General features: G+C 56.9%; 1 protein-coding gene across 3 annotated transcripts in view; it reads left to right on the forward strand.

The window, feature by feature from the left end:
- Nucleotides 1-19,580, forward strand: part of PRDM15 (PR/SET domain 15) — a 64,227-nt gene that overhangs the window by 21,171 nt on the left and 23,476 nt on the right. For 2 of the 3 annotated variants that reach the window (XM_053657882.1, XM_053657883.1), the window contains exons 6-16: nucleotides 4,701-4,802; nucleotides 6,070-6,294; nucleotides 7,614-7,743; nucleotides 9,203-9,384; nucleotides 9,514-9,608; nucleotides 10,024-10,111; nucleotides 10,805-10,864; nucleotides 13,913-14,080; nucleotides 16,266-16,360; nucleotides 17,423-17,554; nucleotides 19,051-19,185. In XM_053657882.1, coding sequence (XP_053513857.1) covers nucleotides 4,701-4,802; nucleotides 6,070-6,294; nucleotides 7,614-7,743; nucleotides 9,203-9,384; nucleotides 9,514-9,608; nucleotides 10,024-10,111; nucleotides 10,805-10,864; nucleotides 13,913-14,080; nucleotides 16,266-16,360; nucleotides 17,423-17,554; nucleotides 19,051-19,185 — 1,412 coding nt within the window. The remainder of the gene's footprint in view (nucleotides 1-4,700; nucleotides 4,803-6,069; nucleotides 6,295-7,613; nucleotides 7,744-9,202; nucleotides 9,385-9,513; nucleotides 9,609-10,023; nucleotides 10,112-10,804; nucleotides 10,865-13,912; nucleotides 14,081-16,265; nucleotides 16,361-17,422; nucleotides 17,555-19,050; nucleotides 19,186-19,580) is intronic. The other variant, XM_053657884.1, reaches the window with a different exon arrangement.

The raw sequence follows: 19,580 nt of genomic DNA on the forward strand, positions 1-19,580 counted from the left end.
TCGTTGAGAGAACAGATTGTGAGGCTGTGAGCCTGGCGCTGTGTTGTCCCAAGCACTGGCAGTCAGGACTACGAGGTGACCGAGGTGCCTCCTCCAGGCTTCTGAGAACGTAGGCCGCTGTTAGTGATGGGACAGCCAGCATAGGCTGGGAGGCGTGGTCACCCTACAACAGTGAACTTAGGTGCTCTGAAATTTTAGACATACCATTTATGGATTTCTGTTTCGAGACCAATGACAAGCAGTTTTTGAACTTAGCGAAAGTTACTGGCCACCATAGTATATCTGAGTGGACGGCTGTGGGGCTCAGGGTTGGCCACCAAAATCGGACGTCCAAGACCGCCTTTGTGAAGAAAAAGGTGAGGCGTGCACACATGTCGTGCCTGTGGGCACGTGTTTTAAAGCACACAGAATGTCACCATTTTAACTCAATGACGGCGTTTTTGACTGGCTTGTTCCAGTATTTTTTAAAGCAGCACCAGTGACGAGTGGTTGACATACAGTAAAACGTGGCGATTTCAAGGGTGCAGGTCTGAGAGCTTTGACAGATGGGTGCAGCTGTGTGAGCCCCACCACAGTCAGCAGGCAGGACCTGCTCCTGACCCAGAGACGGGCTTCTCACGCAGCGCCCTGGAGACTGGGGACTCCTTTGCGCCCCCCACGTTCCGCCGTTTCTTTTCCCAATTTAAAAAACTGTGCGTTTTTGCCCAGGTGGGTCCTGCTGTAGTGCCATTGTACTGCTCACTCGTACTTACCTGTGCGCCTTTTCCTTGCCCCTGGTGTAAGCACTTTCCCTGTTGTCACCATCTCTGTGGCATTGTTTCCTGGGCACGGTGTCACACTTTGGGGAGACACTGCTCTTTTGTTGGCCATCAGGCATTGCCTTCTGGTTGTTGGTTATTTTCTTTCTTAAAAATGCTTACCTTTGAGGGAACAGTGGGGACTTCCATCAAGATGGAGGCATAGGCGGATGTGCCGTGCCTTCTCACACAACCAAGTTTAGAGACAACTAAATATTAGCAACAGAAAACACAGCCAGAACACAGAAAATTGAACTTCTTGGAAGTTTGTTAACAACAAATTCTTCAGCCTGACCAGTAAGGGGCGAAACCAGCAGCGGGTGTAGCAGGGTTGCACAGGACTCGGTCAGACAGACTCAGGCGCGCGGAATCCAGGCGCAGAGTTGGACCAAGCGAGCGACCGTCGGGGAAACAGCCAGGGAGCAGGGCTGCTGGTTGACTGTGGTCGCACATTGGTGCGCGGATAGACAAGCAAGGGAGTGGGCAATTGGACCGGAACCCAGCTGGTCCCCACAGCAAGCTGCAGGGAGGGCACCACCATTTCCCTGCTCTGACCCCACCTCCACATACAGTATCATAACCCAGCGACCCTGAGTGGTCCGGCCCTGGTGAACCACCTAAGGTGCAGCTCCTCACCCAGCAGCGCGAAACAGCAGAGGGGGTCGCCATTTCCCCGCTCTGACCACGCCCCCACATACAGCGTCACAACCCAGTGACCTGGGAGTCCGAGGTGCCGCTCCTCACACTTAAAGGGCGCAAACAGACCAAAAATGGCTCAAGAAGATCTCAAAGCCCCAGAGCCTATAAATCTAAGTGATGAAGAAATAGCAAAACTCTCAGATGCACAGTTTAAAACACTGGTGATCAGGATCCTCACAGAACTGGTTGATTATAGCCACAAATTAGACAAATATATGAAGGTGAAACTAATTGAAATGAATGGAATTGCACAGGACACCAATAGCAATGAAAAGGAAACTGGGACTCAAATCAATGGAGTGGACCAGAAGAAAGCAAATAATGGCCAAACAGAAAAGAGTCAAGAAGCAAGAATTCAAAGAAGTGAGGAGAGTCTTAGGAACCTCCAGGACATCTTTAAACGCTCCAACATCTGAATTATAGGGGTACCAGAAGGGGGAAAGGCACAGCCACCAGTGGAAAACTTATTTGAACAAATAATAAAGGAGAATTTCCCCAATCTGGCAAAGGAAATAGACTTCCAGGAAATCCAGGAAGCTCAGAGAGTCCCAAAGAAGTTGGACCCAAGAAGAAACACACCAAGGCACATCATCATTACATTAGCCAAAATTAAAATGAAGGAGAGAATCCTAGAAGCAGCAAGAGCTAAGGGGACAGTCACCTACAAAGGAGTTCCCATCAGACTGTCAGCTGATTTCTCAAAAGAGACCTTACAAGCAAGAAGGGGCTGGAAAGAAGTATTCCAAGTCATGAAATCCAAACACCTACAACGAAGATTGATCTATCCAGCAAAGCTTTCATTTAGAATGGAAGGACAGATAAAGTGCTTCTCAGAAAAGGTCAAATTCAAGGAGTTCATCATCACCAAGCCCTTATTATATGAAATGTTAAAGGGACTTATCGAAGAAAAAGAAGTTAAAGAAACATGAACAGTGAAAGGACAACAAACTCACAGTTATTAACAACCACACCTAAAACAAAAGCAAACTAAAAGGACAGCTAGATCAGGAGTGGAAACATAGAAATGAAGATCTCATGGAGGGTTAGCAACAGGGGAGTGGGAGGAGGAGAAGGGGGGAGAAGGTACAGAAAATAAGTAGCATAGACAGTAGATAGAAAATAGGTGGGGGGGCAAGAATAGTAGGGGAAATATAGAATCTAAAGGACTTGAGACACATGGTTATAAACTAAAGGGGGGTAATGGTGGGGATGGGGGGTAGGGTGGAGGAGAATGAAGGGGGGAATAGAACAACTGTAACGGGATAATCAATAAAAAATTAAAAATAAATAAATAAATAAATAAATAAATGCTTACCTTTGGGGACATGAAGCCCTTCCCCTGGTGAGGGGACAGTCGTCATGACCAGTTCTTGGTGGTCCTGCTGACCCAGCTTCAGGGGTTCCTTGCGTCACGTCAGTTGAACTCACATTCACAGTAGTGACGTTGTTCCAGGAGATGAGCCTTGGCACACGAGGGTCAGCTTCCAGCCAACCCGTGTCCGGGACTCTCCCGGGCAAGGGTGGTTTTCCCTGTAGAAGCCTGTGTGTGTGAGAAGGTGAGTGAGAAGCGGGAATTTGGCCCCGACCTCTGTTTGTCTTGCTGTCCCGATACTCGGTGCTCGATACTCTCCGAGCGGGGATTCCCAGAGGGTCAGCAGAGACCAGGGCCGGTTGGGCAGGACCACCCATCACAGCCTCCTGCTTCCCCTTCTGCTCCCGACCCTCTGCGGGCTGTTTGTTCTTAGTATAACAAAAGTTTCATAGTGCATTTATATTTTTTCTTTTTGTAATCTTGTAAGGACTCAGAAAGGGCATGTAAACAGCTGCAGCAAAGGTTGACATCTTTTTCTTCCATTCTTTGGAACCTTGTTGCTCATTTTTGATACAGGAAGGTCTGTGCTTCCTCACCCCCCCCCCCCAATACTGAAAGCCTGTGCATTCACAATTCTGGATGATTTAGTTAAGGACCCGGGACTTTGTTGCGTACGTGGCCTGAGAGTGTCAACACAGGCTATACAGTGACAGTAGTGGATGTGGTGCTGACGGCTTGGGGCCCCAGGCCAGCATGGAGAAGCTGCCAGGCGGGGTTCAGAGAAACCAGGCTGGGACAGGAGGTCCCCTCCCCAACATTTAGGTCCCACAAGAGCATCAGTAATTTTTTAAATGTAGTTTATTGATTATGTTATTACAGTTGTCCCATTCCCCCCCTTTATTCCCCTCCGCCCAGCACCCCCCCTCCCACCAGCATCCCCCCATCCTTAGTTCATGTCCATGGGCTGTACATATCAGTTCTTTGGCTTCTCCATTTCCTATACTATTCTTAACCTCCCCCTGTCTATTTTCTACGTATCATTTGTGCTTTATTAACCCCCTACAAGGTTCTCTCCCTCACTTGTTCCCTGCACCTTTTCCCCCATCCTCCCTCCTCCCCCTCCCCGCTGATAACCCTCCAGGTGATTTCCTCAGGCATTTTTCAAAGGAAGCTGCAGTCCCCTCCTCCCAGCCAGGGTCTCCCGCTGTCTTCCGTGGACCCTGGTCACCTTCTCTCTCTTTGGCCCCTGTGGTTCTGTGAGGAAGAAAGACCAGAGGCTCGCCCTGGACAGCAGCCACCTGCCCCGGGGGGCTATTTAAATCTAAATTCAAGTGAAATAAAATAAAAAATTCAGTCCCCTGGGGCACTGGCACATGTCGCCTCCATCCGGGACCGCACAGTCACACAGAATTTCTGTCATTGCCCAACTTGGTGGACAGCGCCGGCTGAAGCTGCGGCCACACTGGCCTCAGGGCTCACTGGCCGCTGTTTGAGTCCCACTCTCATGGTGAGCTCATAAGAGACTGAGGAGTTGATTTCGTCTTTAGGATGCATTTTTTCCTTGAGGTCGTTTGAAGGGTCCTCCTGGTCCCATGGGGCTGGCTTGTCGGAGGAAGACAGGCTTCCGTGACGGGAGACAGACCCTGCCTGAAGCTGCTTTGGCTCCGCCTCTCGGTGCCCAGTCTCCTCATCTGAGAAATGGGGAGATTCACAAGTACCCAGTGAGTCCGTGCGTGTAAAACTCTGAGCGCAGAGTGGCAGCTGGACCCTTGAAAGTGCTTGTGAGCAATGGCCGCTGTCACTGTCACCTGTGAGGACAGGTGCACCCTCTGCGGGGCGGGGCCTCTGGGGGCAGAGGAGCTGCTGTGGATTGCCTTGTCTCTGTTTTGAAGCTGCAGGCACCCCGGAGAGCAGCACCCCAGTGGAGTCGGAGCCAAGCCAGTGGGCGTGCAAGGTGTGTTCCTCCACCTTCCTGGAGCTGCCGCTCCTGAACGGTAAGGGCGGCGTGGGGCATTGCGTCAGGCTTTTCAGAGTCCTGGGTTGGTCCCTGTGATGCCTGCTGTCACTTGCATACCACCATACCACACCTTTTATGGCAAGATGCACCACCGCCGGGATGCTCCCCAGCCTCCTGGAGCAGCTCGGCTCCGGGGCCTCTGCCCCTGAGACCTGCGTGTGTGGAAACCAGGCCCTCCACCCAGTGCCCCGCTCAGCTCGTGTTTTTGTGCTTTGGCTTGAAGGTCCCCCTCTGGGCGTCTGGCACCACGGGGTCTTTTGCTTATTAAGCTCAGCGGTGCCTTACAGCCGGGGGAGGCTCCGATTGGATTTCGTCTTTCCAAGTGTTTTTCTCCGGGCAGGTCTTGGTTAGCTTGCTCTGCTGGGTGTGGCCCGGCTGCCAAACCCTCCCTCCCACTGGTGTCACGTTTGCTGTGATGAGTTTCTCTCCCTCACTCGTTCTGTGTGGGCACTCTGCCAGCACCATGTCCCCAAATACGACACCAGTGCCATGAACTTCCTACATAGCACCCGAGTTGAACCAGTGGTTTGCAGCAGGAAGAATCTGGCCTGGCCCCTGTGCGTTTGAGAACGTCAGTCCCCATCGTCCTTTGGGCCCTCCCTCCTCCTGCCTGCGGGGGCCCGAGACCCCGCCCGTCTGAGCCGCGCGCACCACCCTGGGGAGCCCGGCCACTCTCACCTTTGCACCCACCTGTGCCACCTGTTCCCTGTGTTTTGTCCAGGTCTCGGCTTGGGGCGTCTCTGAGGCTTTTTTCAGTTGAAAATAAAGCAAAGGGTTTTTTGCTTTTATGCAGTGATTTTAAAGGCACGGGTTGAATGTTTCTCACTCCTCTTAGAGGTTACATTTTTAAGTTATCATGTTATGTAGTTACTGTAGAGAAATTACAAAATACAGATAAACCGAAAGAAGAAAGTTACAATGGCCTGGCACGTTTCCATCTGGAGATTATTGACGTTCTCACGCATCCTTCGATACTGCTGTGTGCACACAAGCGTTTAGTTTGCACACACCCGTGTGTGGTGAACCTGCTCTGTTTCTATCATCTTGTTGACGTTTTAAAGTACTAGTTGCCTCTGGTACAGCGGGAACGCTTTATTTTCAAAAGCAGTGGAAATGAAGTTTTACTTACCTGTGCAGGGGGCACATGATCGGCAAACACAACCGAAGCAACAGACCAGGGGGCGGGGGCGGCCACACCGACGGGCTTCCCCGCGCCACCTCGCACGTGCCTCCCTCTGCCGCAGAGCACCTGCTGGGCCACCTGGAACAAACCAAAAGCCTCGCCCCGGCCAGCCAGCAGGAAGGGGCCTCGGACAAGGAGCCGGACGCACCTCGGGGAGAGCCTCCTGCGGTTCCCAGGAGCATCGGTGCCGCCAAAGAGCAGAAGAAAAAGCCTCGAAGAGGGAGGAAACCCAGAGCCTCGAAGCCAGAGCAGCCTCTGGGCACCATTGAGGGCAAGGAGCCGGCAGGTGAGGGCCGGTCCTGGGAGACTGGGAGGGACCTGAGGCTATGTCACCTGTCACCTGCATTTGGGGCAGTGGGAGCCTACAGGGAGGTGGACTCTAAGTCCTCTTTTTCTGTAAATTAGCTCCTTTGGAGTACACCTTACACATGATACAGTTTGTACTCCGAAGTGTGCAGGTTGTGGACTTGGGCAGGAGGGTCCGCCTATGGAAGCAGCACCTGGCCCTGACCAAGAACTTGTCCCTCTCCCAGCCACCCCCCACCCCTCCATCTCTCGTGAATCTGCCTTGCCCACCCCAGCAGTTCGCATGAATGGTCTCCTTCAGTGCGAGGTGTCTCGCAGGGGGCATGTGGGGTGCCTTGTCCATGCTGGGTTTCAGCCACTCCCCCTTGGTGGCCGAGCAGTGTTGTCCACTGTGTGGACACCCCAGTGTCCACTCCTCTGTCACCGGTAGGTGGGCACACAGCGTGTGTCCCGGCCCTGGTAGAAGCTCATTCTCGGTGACAACATCCCCAGTTGAGTTTAGAGGGACCTTTACTTCCTTTTGTGGCATGGGTCCCCTCGCTGCCCTCTCTGCTGACCGCTGGGCCATGTCCTTTATGCTGCTGTCACACTCCAGGATTCCTTCTGCTGGCCGGTGCGCAGCCCACTCTGTGGGCGTGTGTGGGGCTGGTAGGGTGGGGACGGTTGGACCCCCTCCCCTCGTCTGAACAGGGAGGGCCAGCGAAGGGGCAGAGCTGTTCCGTGATTATTTCCCAGGTGGGGAGTTGCGCTGGGCAGACACACGGTGGGCGAAGCGGTGGGAGCCGTGAGAATGGTTTGCATGGTCTCCCCACGCCTTGTCTGTCTCCCCGAGCCGGGGCCCCTACCACCGTGGTTGCTTTGTAGCTGGCTCCTGCACTGGATGGTTATCCGCTTTGGGACGTACTCAAGGCGGCTTATCTGATGATGAAATTAGTAGCTCTCAGTCTCTGTCACGACTAATGTATTAAGTTGTAAGATCCCACAAACTATCACAATGCATTGTTTTCGGTTGGCATGAAGAGGGATTGGAATAGCATTACGACTGCTGTGGTTTTAAAAAGGCATCTCGCGGTGAAGCTCCGGTTTTGAGTTAAGAACATGGTTTTGTTTTCCTGGTTGTGCAGGTAAACATGTGGGTTCCAAAGTGGTGCTGGTTTTCCTTCCTTTTCTTTGCACCTGTGTAAATCTTGCAACCCATGTCGTGGGCCCCGCTGCAGTGCCCTCAGGCGTGCCGTCTCGGTTGGTGTGTTCTGCCCCTGCCCTGGCGACGACGTGGCCTTGCCCCTTCTTTCTGCGCAGAGCAAGTTGCAGAGATCGTCACGGAGGTACCACCGGATGAGCCTGCAGCTTCGACCCCGGATGAGCACATTGTGGAGCTGGTTTTGGGGAAGCTGGCTGCCACCCCCAGCGACGCCACTTCTGTGCCCAAGTGAGTTGGACCACAGCACGCGAGACCGGAAGCACTGTGGCCGTGAATCCTTTGGGAGGGAAGGCACCTCCCAGTGGGAAGGCCAGATGACGGGCAGGGGTGGCGCTTGTGTCTCGTGGGGACAGACAAGCTGGGGAAGCAGCGGGAACCCAGGAGTTGAATGGCACTGAGAAAAACTTTTAAGGATTTTAATTTTGGTAAAATAGGCACAGCATGACATTTGTCACCTTAACCGTGTTAAGAGTTTAGTGTCTTTAAGTACATTCCCATAAATTCCCCACTGTCCATCTTCATAACTTTTCTGTCTTCCTTAAACTGAAACGCTATACTTTCTTAACAATTATTCCCTCCCCTTCTACTCTCTGTGTCTGTGAATCTGAGTACTGGAGGGACCTCATGAAAGGGAGGTCACACGGCATGGTCCTTTTGTACCTGGCTTACGCCAGTCAGCGCGGGGCCCCCGAGGTCCACCCCCGTGGGAGCCTGTGTCCGGGCCAGGGCGGCACCCGCCACGTGGGCAGGCCACGCTCTCCACTCCGGCTCCAGTGGGCACACACTCGGGTTGCCTCACCTCTCGGCTGTAATGATAAAGCAGCTTTGTATTTCAGCTTCCGTAAATTCAACACCTTACTCAGTGTTTTCCTTTTTTTTTTAATTTCACTTATTTTTAGAAAGATGGGGAGGGAGAAAGAGAAGGAGAGAAAGATCGATGTATAAAACATACACCGACCCGTTGACCTGGCTTCAACCCAGGCACGTGCCCTGACTGGGAATGGAACTGGCGACCCTTTGGTTTGCAGGCCCCCACTCAACCCACTGAGCTACACCAGTTAGGCCCTTTTTTTTTTTAGTGAATGAGGAAAGCGTATTTTGTCTTTTGTTGTTATTCCCAGGTAAGTTTTGCCCTGAAGTTGAACAAGCTGGTGGCGATTGTTCTCCCCTCTGGCTCTGTTTGGAGTCCTCTTAACCATTGTCAGATGTGCCTGCTCCTCCGCAGTTCGGAAACCTGTAGAAACACTGAAGCCAAAGCTGAGTTAGAAATGGTGTTACCTGTTAATTTACTTACGGTCTATCTTAGTGCCCTGAGGTTTTCTGTGACTCACGGGAGAAGACATTTTAAAATCAGGCCCAGGGAAAGTAGAAAGCAGTGAGGAAAGCCGCACAGATGTGTCTGCTTGAGCTGAAGCCCAGACTGAGCCTGAGGCTCCCAGGTGGCCGGAGTTAAACGGCCCAGCACATGTGGCTGGTGCAGAGACAGCTTCCTGCACCGTTCTGTGTTCCAGGTGCCCCTCCCTCTGGATGTCCAGCCTCTGGGGGTGCCTGAGCTTGTCCTCTTCCTTCTCCTGTCAAGTCGGGACGATTTGGAAGGACCCTTTCCAAGATGGCTGTAGCCTTGAACTCTTGCCCCCAACAGCCCAGGGCCCCAGGTGCCTCACAGTTTGCCTGTCTCCCCGGTCAGGTTCCCCCATCATCAGAGCAGCAGCATCACGCTCAAGAGGAGTCTGATCCTCTCGAGCCGACACGGCATCCGGCGGAAGCTGGTCCGGCAGCTGGGGGAGCACCGGCGGGTCTACCAGTGCAGCACCTGCAGCAAGGTCTTCCAGAACAGCAGCAACCTGAGCAGGCACGTGCGCTCGCACGGTGAGTCCCGGCTGTCACCGTTGCCGGTGGCCGAGGGGCTGCCTGTCCCCTGCAGGTCAGCGGTTCCGGGGCACACGTGTCTCAGGTCACACCTGCCGTTGGGTCAGCTTCTCACTGTTGGTTGCGTAGGTGACAAGCTGTTCAAGTGTGAGGAGTGTGCGAAGCTGTTCAGCCGCAAGGAGAGTCTGAAGCAGCACGTCTCGTACAAGCACAGCAGGAACGAGGTGGGCGCAGCTGCGAGTCTTCTTCCTGGTCTCGGGGGACGCGTGCCTTCGACCGACAGTCAGGGCCGGGGGAGAAGGCAGAGTCAGGAGAGAGGAGAGAACCGAAATGGCCGGGCCACCTGGCGGTTCAGGACACATTTCGGTGGCCTGGCCAGGTACAGACGGGGGTCCCGGAGGAGTTGTGGGGGGCAGGTGGCCGCTGCGGGCTGTGCGGCACCTGGGTGTGGGTACTCTTTCTAGGACGGTCGGTGGGAAGAGGGAATGATTTTCATTTTCCCAAGTTGAGTGGGAGAGTCATAGAGAAACGTCGTAAACCATACACACGTGGAAGTTGCTAGAATGTTCCATCAGGAAGCTCGTTCTGCTTGAACCTCCCTGGGCTCCTCCGCTCACTGACGCCCTGCCCTCTGCCCAGGTGGACAGCGAGTACAGGTATCGGTGCGGCACCTGCGAGAAGACCTTCCGCATCGAGAGCGCACTAGAATTTCACAACTGCCGGACAGGTGAGCGGGCACCATCCAGCGCCAGTTCCCAGGGGACGGGCTGGAAACCACGGACATGAGAAGGGAGTAGAGATGGAGTTCCCAGACAGCCGTACTTCTTACCTTTCCCACCGCTCACGGGCTGGTCTAAAGGCACAGGTGGGAACTCCCTGCGTCTACAGGAGCTTACTTATCTCGCTTCCTGTTGCACATGCCCCACATCTGAGGCCCCGTGTCACCCTCCAGAAGCGTGGTGAGCAGTGGTGTTGCGGTTGTGCCAGGGCCACGGGAGAAATGAGGAGGTGGGGTGCGCCTGCCGGAGTGCCTGTCCCTCACCTGGCGGCAGGGTCTTCCGTAGCCATTAGCCTTCCCTTCTGTGTGGAACCGCCAGCGGCCAGGACAGGGCGCTGCAGCGCCATGCCCAGACCACGCTGCTGTGAGCCCACTTCTGCCCTCCAGTCTCCAATGATATGAGACCTTGCTTTACTTGTGCCAGGATGAGCCTGTGCAGAGGGGGCCTCCCCGGGTCTGGACAAGCGTGCTGGGCGCCGTCTCTGGATGAGCTGGTGACTGGCGAGCACACGTAATACAGAGATCCCCACGCACAGCCAGGAGGCAGCGGTGTGGGAGCCCAGCCAGCGGAGAAAGCCCTACCCTGCCCCCTCTGCGCCCTCCTGGTGCGCCCTGGGTGACTTGCATTCTCCCTCTCTCTAGGACCCCTAGCACACCCGGGAGAGGGGGGGACCAGTGGCAGTCGGCTTAGAGACCTACCAGGTTAGCCTTTGATACTGAACCCTTTCCTGTCGACCCCTCTGTGTGCGTCACTCGTATTCCTGTGCTGGTTCTCCTTATGGTGGGTCTCTGGGGAACCTTAGCCAGCATTAGCGCAAGCTCCACGGCCTCTCCTGCCGCGGCCAGCGTCTGGTCTGGGGCGTCTGCCGTGTCCCTTCGTTTGGTTCATTTGTTTGTTCTGCTGTGAGGGCTCCTGGCTGAAACCAGGGCCTGTCTTTTGTCCATGGCAGGCAAATCTTATTTCACCTGAGCCCCAGGTGCTCCACAGCCTCTGCATCCGTGACACTCAGTGACCTTGGAAGGTTTCAGTCAGACTTCCGGTGTGCTGAAGCACCTGCATTCAGAGCCCTGCACCCCGGGTGTCGCCCCAAGTCTGGGGCCAGACCACCCAGCAGTCTCCACTGCTGCACTTGCAGCAGAGAGCTACAGGTGGAGCTGTGGTTCCGGTCAGGCGACGCCCTGTGTGGCTGCTCTCGGATCTGTACTAGTGCAGGAGTGGCGTGGGGCTGTTGGGCTGTCAGGAGCAAGAGTGGTGCCTGCCCTGTCCTGTCCGGTGTGTGGTGAGCAGCTCCAGGTCCAGGAGGACTAATCGTCCTCTTTAACTGCCTCTCTGGACACATGAGATGGAAAGTAACAACAGAGGGTAGCAAAGGGGGTCAGAGCCGCAGACGCTGCACGTCAGTTGAAGTTCTGGCCGACCGGACCTCCTCCTTCCAGACGGGAAGCAGCCGAGCAGCTGTGGCTGCGGTGCGCTTTCTAAACTCTTCCTAGGACACTCTCATTTCACAGACTAGAAGTTTGGGTGGAGAATGAAGGATAAACCTGGAAATGGAGATCGTTCACACAACACAGTATTTGTAGACCGTTACACTTTTTACCTGTTCACCGTAGGAAAACGTGTGTGTTCCATAGACCGTGAAGCCAAGAGCGTGTGTGATGTGAGGGAGGAGCTTTGGAATGTGCAGTCAGGTGGGCTTTTCTCAAGCTTTTGCTCACCACATCCTGTCCTGGGTGTGACGGCGTTGGCGTAACTCTTCTAAGTGGTCCCTGCACTGCCCTTGGCCATCAGACTCTAGAATAGCGAGGGTTCCGTTCAGACCCTGAAGCAGAACATAGCCCTTCATGCCCCCCGGGCAGGTCGGCTGCCCGAGAGATCTGTAGTCTTGTCTCCAGGTGACCCTGCGCCCACACCCTCTGCCAGAGCCCGGTGAACAGGCCTCTGTTGTCTGTTGCTGCACACGCTCCACGCAGTCATCAACATGGAGCCCGAGGGCACCGGCTTGTTGGCGGGAGAGAGTGTTGGCACCAGACACTGTCTGCATTCCCGACGGTGCCCGGGTACCACGGTGGGAGCAGCAGCCCTGGGCGGGGCACCGGCGCCGGCAGCTCTGCTGCAGCTTACTCTGGTGGGCAGAGGCCACACCCGAGCCAGGGATGGTTACCAGGGATTTCTCGCCACACGCTGGGAGGGACAATGGGAGGGACTCTTGAGAGGGAAAGCTAGAGCCCAAGGGCGCACCACACCTTCCAGTGCTGTTGGGCTCCGGGGGGAGGGATGCAGCGGTCCGGAGGGGGCTCACCGGGGCGTAGCAGGTGCAGGCCAGGCAGGGGTCTTTGTGATCTGATGAAACAGCCTGGTGGAGGCGGCTCCTCACGAAGCAGGTGGCAGGCGCCCTCAGTCTGGTGGTCCCATTCCTGCGAAGCTCTGCTAGGGGAATTTAGCAGAAAGGCGGGGAAAGAGCTACGTTGCTAAGGAGCACTGAGTTATCCATAGTATCAGAGCAACGAAGTGAACTGTGATAAGTGAACAGGATGGACTGTCACATAGCCACTGAAGTAAAAGTGAACACGTTTTGCAAAAGCACACGTACTGCCTACAAGTGAGTGTGCACAGGCGATCATGGAGGTGCACCTGGGATGCACCTGGACTTCATCGGGGCCACCTGAGAACTGTGGCCTGAGCCCCTGGGACGTGTTGGTTCTCGCAGCAGGCTGGGGACGGGGCAGGATGCTGCAGACCCCCGCAGAGCCCAGGCCGGCCCCACAGGGAAGGGTCTGGCCCACGCGTCAGCAGAGCCCAGTCGGAGGCCCTGGACGCGGGCTCCTTCGACACACCCAGGGCTCCGCTACAGCAGAGTGAGACCTGCATCAGATTCACTGCAGAAAATAGCAGATTTCTGGTGGCCTCAGGGGTCCAAGTGTTTGGCAGTGTTTGCCGACATTCTCAGAGGTTAGCAGGCTGAGCCCAGGGCCCAGAAACAAGGGTGATGTGCTGTGGCCTGAGGGTCTGGGTCTGGGGGGGCATGCACCCCGTGACCCGCACTGGCAGGCCCACCTGCACAGGGTCCTGCGGGGAGTTCCTGTAGTCTACGAGTCCTGGCGTTGGTGCTCCAGGAGGGCCGTGGGCAGTGAGGGCTGCCCCCCGGGGCTTGTGTAGGTGACGAGCCTGCGGGTGACTGGCCTTGGGGGGGACATATGGTGGGGGTGGGGTGAGGGGCAGAGCTGAGAGCAAGCAGAGAGGGCCGGATGCTCGTGCTGGGCATGAGGCCCTGAGATCCCTGAGCCGAGGGGAGAGCCCAGGTGTGTTGGGGACAGACAGACACCTGGAAAGGTGGCCCTGCGGTGCAGGTGCCCAGTGGTCAAGCTGCTTTACCCACCCAGAGCAGGCCTTCAGGGGAGCCGGGAGAGCCGAGGGACATCCTTGGCACGTGGAGGGAGAGGGTGCAGTGGGACAGAGAGGTGTGGGGACTGACAGAGTCCCTGGCAAAGTGCTGTGACTGCTGGTGAGGAGCCTTTGGGTGGCGTGGTGGGGCAGGGTTCGGTGTTAGGAGGAGGTGAGCTAGATGTCGGCTCCAGCCTGGTGCCTGGGAGAAGCTGCAGCAACACCGGCGACGCTGCTCCCCGGCCGGGTGGCCCTCACGCATCTCCGCCCTTCACCCGCACTCATTGCCGCCCCCATGGCCGCAAAGTGGAGCCTGCATCTGGCGCTGTTCACCTAAGAGCCGCTGTGTCTGCTTGCTTCCCGGACAGATGACAAGACGTTCCAATGTGAGATGTGTTTCAGATTCTTCTCCACCAACAGCAACCTCTCCAAGCACAAGAAGAAGCACGGGGACAAGAAGTTCGCTTGTGAAGTCTGCAACAAAATGTTCTACCGCAAGGATGTCATGCTTGACCACCAGAGGAGGCACCTGGAAGGTGAGCACACCTGCCCGGGGGCTGGGCTCCTGGGGGCAGGGGGAGGGGGAGCCACGCCCACGTCGTCACCAGCTCTCTGGACGCAGTCTGGCTCTGCCATCCTCTGACAGAGTCATCGAGCTGTGGGAATTCGGCTCGGGCAGGGAGACGGGGCCACAGAGTCATGTGCTAATGGGACCCGCCAGAAGGGCCCCAGGTGTTCAGGGGGGAAAGAGTTAGGGAGACCGGGCTCTTTACAGGATTGCATGTTACGCAGTCATTAAAAACATTTTTCCCAGAGGTTTTTCTTAACATTGTGAGCAAATGCTTTTGACGTGATACAAGGAGGGGAAAACCAGTGTATGAGACCCGCACGGCACACGCTTCCCACCATGTGCACGGAGCAGAGTGTTCGGGCAGGTGCGCTGGTGGGGCCCAAGGCGGATGTTCCTTGGCTCCCCTGCTCTCTGGGGGGGCCCTGGCCCTGCCATGTGTAGCAGGCTCGGGGCCCAGGGGCTGCCTGTCCAGGCGGTGGATCCCCGAGAGGTCAGGGGAGAGAGCAGCGTGGACTTCAGGGGTCCGGCGATGGGGTGAGCTGGGCGAATGTGTCAGGACTGGAAACAAGGGCCGGTGGGCCAGACCCCAAGCTGTGCAGGCGGCACCCCGAACGGGAGGGCGAGAGCGCTGAGCAGAGAACACTCCCCCGGAGGCCTCCGTAGGGAGCCTGCCCCGCACACCTTCTTTCAGGGCAGCATGTTTATGTCGGCCGTCCTGCGTTTTACCCCAACAAGGCTGTTCTCCTGCTGGTCGGCCCTCACAGAGCGAAGCACCTTTTCTTAAAATTTAAAAAAAAAAGAAAAACATTTTCTAAAGAATTGCACATGAAGTACAGTTAAGCCCACAGTCACCACTGTTGGCAGGTTCTGCGACTTTAAGTGAAATGACCCATAACGGAAGCGGCTCTACCATAGACTAGTTGATGGAAACAAGATCCTTTAGCATGTCATCAGGTTAACCTGATGATGAAATGACGCTATTATGTGAGGACTTGCTGTGTGTGCTTGTCAGGAAGTAGTGTATGACGCCTGGCGGTGCCACACACGTGTAGGGGCGCATGCATTGCGTCATGCCTTTCTTAAACCAGCCCGGAGTCGCGGCTCGTCCACTCCACCGCTTTACCGGGCAGTTCTTCCTGCGGCCTCGTCAGATGCACCGCTTCTTCCTCTGACTCGTTACGGGGTGCACACAGGGACTCACGAGCCAAGCGTCATGCCTGGGCGGCCTCCGTGTCCTGACCTGTGCTGCAGGACTCCCTAGGCTGGTGGGTGGTCCAGCCAGACCCCGCTTGTGAAGTCCGAGTGCGGCCCTACGTGCTGGCCACCGTCAGCACCGCTAGTGTTTCCCAATGGACAGGTCGATGCCTGCGCCCGGGTCGCGTCGCAGCCCGGCGTTACACGTGACGCCTCGCTTGTCATTTCCCGCTGGGTGAGCAGTGCTGCCGTGGCCCTTCTGTGGCCCCCTCTCCACCGAAGTCCATGCAGGCCCTGCTCCGGCCTGGTGTGCGTCACGGCAGCCTGTGGGGACCACGTGGTTTTAGGCGTTCTCACATCCAGCCCCACATTTCACACCATGTTACGTGGGAATGTCCCAGACGTGTAGAAAAAGAGACCATGGGAAGTGACTTTCTTCTGTTCAAAGATAACCTATTTCATGCAAACTTCTAAAAGTGTTTTGATCCCATTTATGAACAGTTATGCCTTAAAACCATACAGATTTTATTATCATCCAAGTTTGCACCCTGATCCCAATTGAACTGATTTAGTTGGAAGGATGAATATCGGCCCCTGTTTAAAGAAAAGCCTGCCTACCCAGAGCCACCCTGAGCAGCCTGGCTTTTCCCCGAACCTTTCCATCGGGTGCGGACACCCACACTGGGGTCCTCCGTTGTAGCTCCTCCGCCACATGTGAAACGGAGACTGCTCGCTGCTCTTGGGTTTCCAAGTGCAAACACCATGTCACCGCACCCGAGGCACACGCGGTCGGTCTCTGCTCTCGCTGTGTAGGCGCGGCGGTCCAGACTGGCCCACGTCACACCCAGGTGACACCACCCACTTGTTCATCTGCCCTCTGGAAGTGGCGCTGGGCTGAAGCAGAACTGACCGCTGTCACGTGTTGACTCTCTCACTTGGGTGGGTGGGCTTTTCAGGAGTCCGGCGGGTGAAGAGAGAAGACCTGGAGACCAGCAGTGAGAGCCTGGTCCGCTACAAGAAGGAGCCTTCGGGATGCCCCGTGTGTGGCAAGGTAACGTGCGCGGCCCGGCAGCCTGAGGCCTAGAGCTCATGGTTTCCTCACGTTACAGCTCGGAGCCCTGCCCGCTGAGTGTCCAGGGGGCGTTCGGGGGAGACGGGCTCTCAGGTGGCCTCAGGCTACACTGTCCACTCATCAGTCCCCTTGTCACTTTGCTCTTTTGCCGTTGGGCTGGGTCTCCAGTGAGTGAGCTTAGAAGTGAGTGTTTTCCTGGTTAGAGCCCCTTTTCCTTCTGCTACGACCCCGCCTGCACACTCTCAAGCTCTCTGCGCTGCGGCAGAGACCAGAGCGAGCGCTCCAGGAGGCGGGAGGCCCTAGGGGCTTGGTTCTGTCTGCTGAGGCGGGTCTCCCCCGTGGCATGTCTGAGTGACAGCCCGACAGCCCCATGGCCACTGGTGTTCTGTGGCATGTTCCCCATGTGAGCGAAGGGGACGTCACCCTCATGGGCAGACTTGCCCGGGGTGCGGCTGAGGTGGGCCAGCAAAGAGGCCAACTCCACAGATAAACAAGACCCTGAATGTCCACAAGTGCACCGCCCGTCAGCAGGGTTTGCACCACGTGGGAGCCCACACTGGCACTGCCACCCAGGCCACAGAGAGTGCCAGCGTTCTCTGCAAACGAGCCCCCTGGTCTCCACTTAGACTCTCCTCCCAGGACTCTTGAATGTGCTCAGGTGGGCTGTGTGCCTGGGACTAGAAGTAGTGTCCCCCTCGGTATGCGGGGCACCTGCTGCAGAGGGGGCCCCAGCACCACCGCATGAAGGGAATGTGGGGGGAGACGTGCCCACTGGCCTGTGTTGGGGTCCAGTTTCTGAGTGAGCCACGTGCAGCCCACGTGAGCCATCGGGTGCCGGGGCCCCAGTTTGGACACTAGAGAAGCAATGGCCTCCACTGGACCGCCAGTGGCAACTCGGCCAGCCTGCTGCCGTGTGGCAACATTACCGGATTGGTTGGGGCTTTTCCAGAGAAAACGGAAACTGTGTTTGTGGTTGTGGCTTCCCTGGTGAAGCCCGGGGTCTGGGCAAGGCGCCTTCACGCCCGGTCCTTCGGCCCCCAGGTGTTCTCCTGCAGGAGCAACATGAACAAGCACCTGCTGACCCACGGCGACAAGAAGTACACCTGCGAGATCTGCGGCCGCAAGTTCTTCCGCGTGGACGTGCTCAGGGACCACATCCACGTCCACTTCAAGGTGGCGGCGGCGGCGCCCTCTCCCGGCGGCTCACCCGGGGCGCGGTGGGCCCTCATGCCTCATTCTAACACCCTGAGTATTTGTGGTCTCTGCAGCCCCACGCAGGGCCCTGTTAAATTTCCTCCCGCCAGGCGGTGGGGGGTGGCATTTGCTCCCCTCCTCCCTGCCTTTGAGGAAGGTGAGGAGGGGGCTAGAGCTGGGGGGCAGCAAGGACTTGGGGTCACCATTAAGGGGGGGGAGAAGAGCCGATCCAGGGGAAACGAAGAGGTGATGGGGGTGCTGAGACCCAAATGCAGCTGGGAGCCCCCTCCCTGGAGACCCCACCTGCCTGCAGCTCTGCGATTGTCGGGGCAGTTCCCAGCCCGGCACAGCTGGAGTCTCACTGAGCAGGTCTGAGAGACGGGGGGGTGAGGCGGGAGCAGGCGGGCGGCCCCCAGGGGGGACCTGCAGGTGCTAGTCCCACCACCCCCTGAGCCCCCACATTTCCCTCTGTGAAACGGAGCCCTGAGACCTGCCACGGAAGTTGGGTTTCTCTGGCGGTCAGACGAAACCCAGTGGAGGCGAGGGGCCTGGCGTGTCTGAGTGCCATCGGTGGCCCCTGAACGGGCGCTTGTCCTCCTCGGGCTTGCTCTCCTCCTGTTGCCCGTCCTCTGCTAGTGGGAAGTAGGTGATCAGCTAGTGCCGACATGAGGACTCCCGTAGAATAAATGGAACCGCAGCCCCTGTGGAAACCTCTGTGCTTCAGCTGGAGGGAGCAGGGGAGAAAGGATAGCGAGCTTTCTGCTGGGACGCTGTTCCCATCCCCACCCCTGCCCCCCCACTACCTCCAGCTCCCTAAGTTTTACTTTCCAATGAAACTTGGCCAGCAGTGCTGTGCGTCCTGGCAGCCACTGCCTGAAAGCGGGCAGTGGTGGGGAGAGTGGCCGAGAGCCCCTGCGGCTGTCGGAAGGAGCTGACCACCAGGCATGGCCAGCCCTCCTCCATTGCAGACGTGGCCACCGACCCCCTGAAACGCCACTCCCTCAGCTCCCAGGCTCACCTGCCACACAGCTGCCCCTCCCTGGGTGTTTCCAGCCTCTGGAACAACTGCCGGAGTGTTTCTTTTTCAGAGAAGTAAACGGAACTTTAGGAACTCGAGGGCAATAAACGTCACGTCAGACGGAAGGAGGCCTTAGAGTCGCCCCCACCGACAGAAGCCCCTGTCGAGGCCAGGGGTGTTAGGTGTTTCCAGGTTCAGGGGGCAGGAAGTGCACTGTTGCCCACCTTCAACCCCCGGTGGGTGTCAGCGTCAGGGAGGTGGGGTGCGCCCCCCTGACCCGAGGGACAGCGGCTGTATCGGGCCCACACCTGTCCCCACACAGGGAGCTCGCAGGACTGCCTGCCTGCCAGGGAGGCGCTGCCTTCTCCCCGTGGGGGAACCTCACCGTGGCTGCGGAGTTAATAACCAGCTGAAGCTTCACCAGGCACGTTGGAAACCAGCTCTGTGACTTTTGCAGGACATCGCACTGATGGATGACCACCAAAGGGAAGAGTTTATTGGCAAGATCGGGATCTCCTCAGAGGAGAACGACGACAATTCCGACGAGAGTGCAGACTCAGAGCCTCACAAGTACAGCTGCAAAAGGTGTCAGGTAACCCGACGGCCCTGGCGTCGGGACGGGAGGCTGGGCTGCAGGGCCACTGGCCCCCTCAGGCTCAGGCTCGGGGAGCCTTGCCGGCTGGTGGCCCCATTCACAGGGGCCTTGTCACAGGTGTCCTGAAAGGCCGCCCTGTGTCACTGGTTCTTAAGGGTGGCGCATGGTCTCGGCTGTCACGTGGACCACCTCTCAGAGCCAGTCTCCCGACTGGCCTGCGCACCGGCCCAGTGGCTAACCGAGGGGATGTCTGGCTCCCTGAAGGCCGGCTGCAGACGGGGCCTCCCCTCCCCTCTCCTTCCCCCGTCTCAGGCCAGTGGCCCTTCACCACCACCTGCCCCACGTGTGGAAGGCGGGCCTTGCCCAGAGTCAGCAGTTTTGTTTTCAGGGAA

Source organism: Artibeus jamaicensis, unplaced genomic scaffold (assembly GCF_021234435.1).
Source record: "Artibeus jamaicensis isolate MK-2021 breed Jamaican fruit bat unplaced genomic scaffold, CSHL_Jam_final scaffold_474, whole genome shotgun sequence".
Lineage (NCBI taxonomy): Eukaryota > Metazoa > Chordata > Mammalia > Chiroptera > Phyllostomidae > Artibeus > Artibeus jamaicensis.